The 1,281-nt window shown below is 38.8% G+C and overlaps 1 protein-coding gene across 1 annotated transcript in view; it reads right to left on the bottom strand.

Annotated features, from left to right (window-relative positions):
* Positions 1–534: 534 nt before the first annotated feature.
* ARMCX2 (armadillo repeat containing, X-linked 2) overlaps positions 535–1,281 on the bottom strand; it is a gene marked incomplete at its 5' end in the record, with an annotated part of 7,583 nt that continues 6,836 nt past the window's right edge. The window contains one exon of the mRNA XM_010857924.1: positions 535–1,274. Within this exon, the coding sequence (XP_010856226.1) occupies positions 762–1,274 (513 nt within the window). The remainder of the gene's footprint in view (positions 1,275–1,281) is intronic.

The following is a 1,281-nucleotide window of genomic DNA, read 5'->3' as shown; positions in this document are numbered from 1 at the left end:
AGGCAATGGCAACCCACTCCAGTACTCTTGCCTGGAAAATCCCATGGACGGAGGAGCCTGGTGGGCTGCAGTCCATGGGGTCGCTAAGAGTCGGACACGACTGAGCGACTTCACTCTCACTTTTTCACTTTCCTGCATTGGAGAAGGAAATGGCAACCCACTCCAGTGTTCTTGCCTGGAGAATCCCAGGGACGGGAGAGCCTCATGGGCTGATGTCTATAGGGTCACACGGAGTCGGACACGACTGAAGTGACTTAGCAGTAGCAATGCTAATTTAAGAGATGTTTTAAACATCCGAAAGAAATTATGAAAAATTCCAGCTAGATTTTATATTCAAGCAAGAAATCCATTCTTTTAATTGATTGAAACATACGATTTTATTAATGATACACAAATGAAGTCTTTGGTGAATAAATTCAAGTCAAAACAGATGATAGAAGTATAGGCTATTCATGATGGACAGGTTCACTATCAATTCACACAGAGGAATCAGTAAAAATATTTCTATTCAAGCAGCACGATTAAAGTCACAAATGTGTTTTCAGGACAAGAGGACTATTTATTTGGTATTCATAAAATGGTTCAGCTTAAAACTGGAGATAGTCGCAGATAACATCACTCTGATTGGTACATTATTCAAAACTGGCAGCTGAAAGGATCCCTTTACTATATGAGGGTGAAAAAGCAGTAACTTTCAATTTTCATTGCTCCCAGACTGCAAAACCAGACATTTCTTCAAGTTTTCAAGAGCACATAGACAATCAGAATTTGTCCACTAGTTTTATAACTTTCACTTTCACCAAGAGGTCATGGTGATCTGCTAAGGCTCGAATTTTCTTAACGCACACTCCAGATGCAGTACATAAGTAAAAAAGGGAGCCTTTATTGAATTCTCTGTAGTTGAATACTTCTGCCCTGAGATTGTCATAGATGATCTCAAATAGAGTCAGGGCATTAATAAGAATTTCTGATTCCACATAAGAATTGTAGAGGGAACTAAATGATGATGGCACTTGGGTACTGAGTAGTTTTTTTAACATATCTGGATTTTCAGCAAAATTCGAAAGTATTTTCAAAATCTCAACCTTGATTTTTCCACCTCCCTGAGATAACAAACGGAAAAAGTTTGCAATAGAATTGACAAGCAGGTGCTGGTAGTCATTAGTAATAGTCATGTTTGTTAAAAATTTTAATCCAACTACCTGTACTGCTGAGTTCAGGTTAGAGGCCATGATGTCATCCATCACTTTATTCATGTATACCTGAAGCCGGCCCTGATTT

Source organism: Bison bison, unplaced genomic scaffold (genome assembly GCF_000754665.1).
Source record: "Bison bison bison isolate TAMUID 2011002044 unplaced genomic scaffold, Bison_UMD1.0 scf7180017855043, whole genome shotgun sequence".
NCBI classification, from domain to species: Eukaryota; Metazoa; Chordata; class Mammalia; order Artiodactyla; family Bovidae; genus Bison; species Bison bison.
This window is presented reverse-complemented; position numbering and strand designations above follow the sequence as displayed.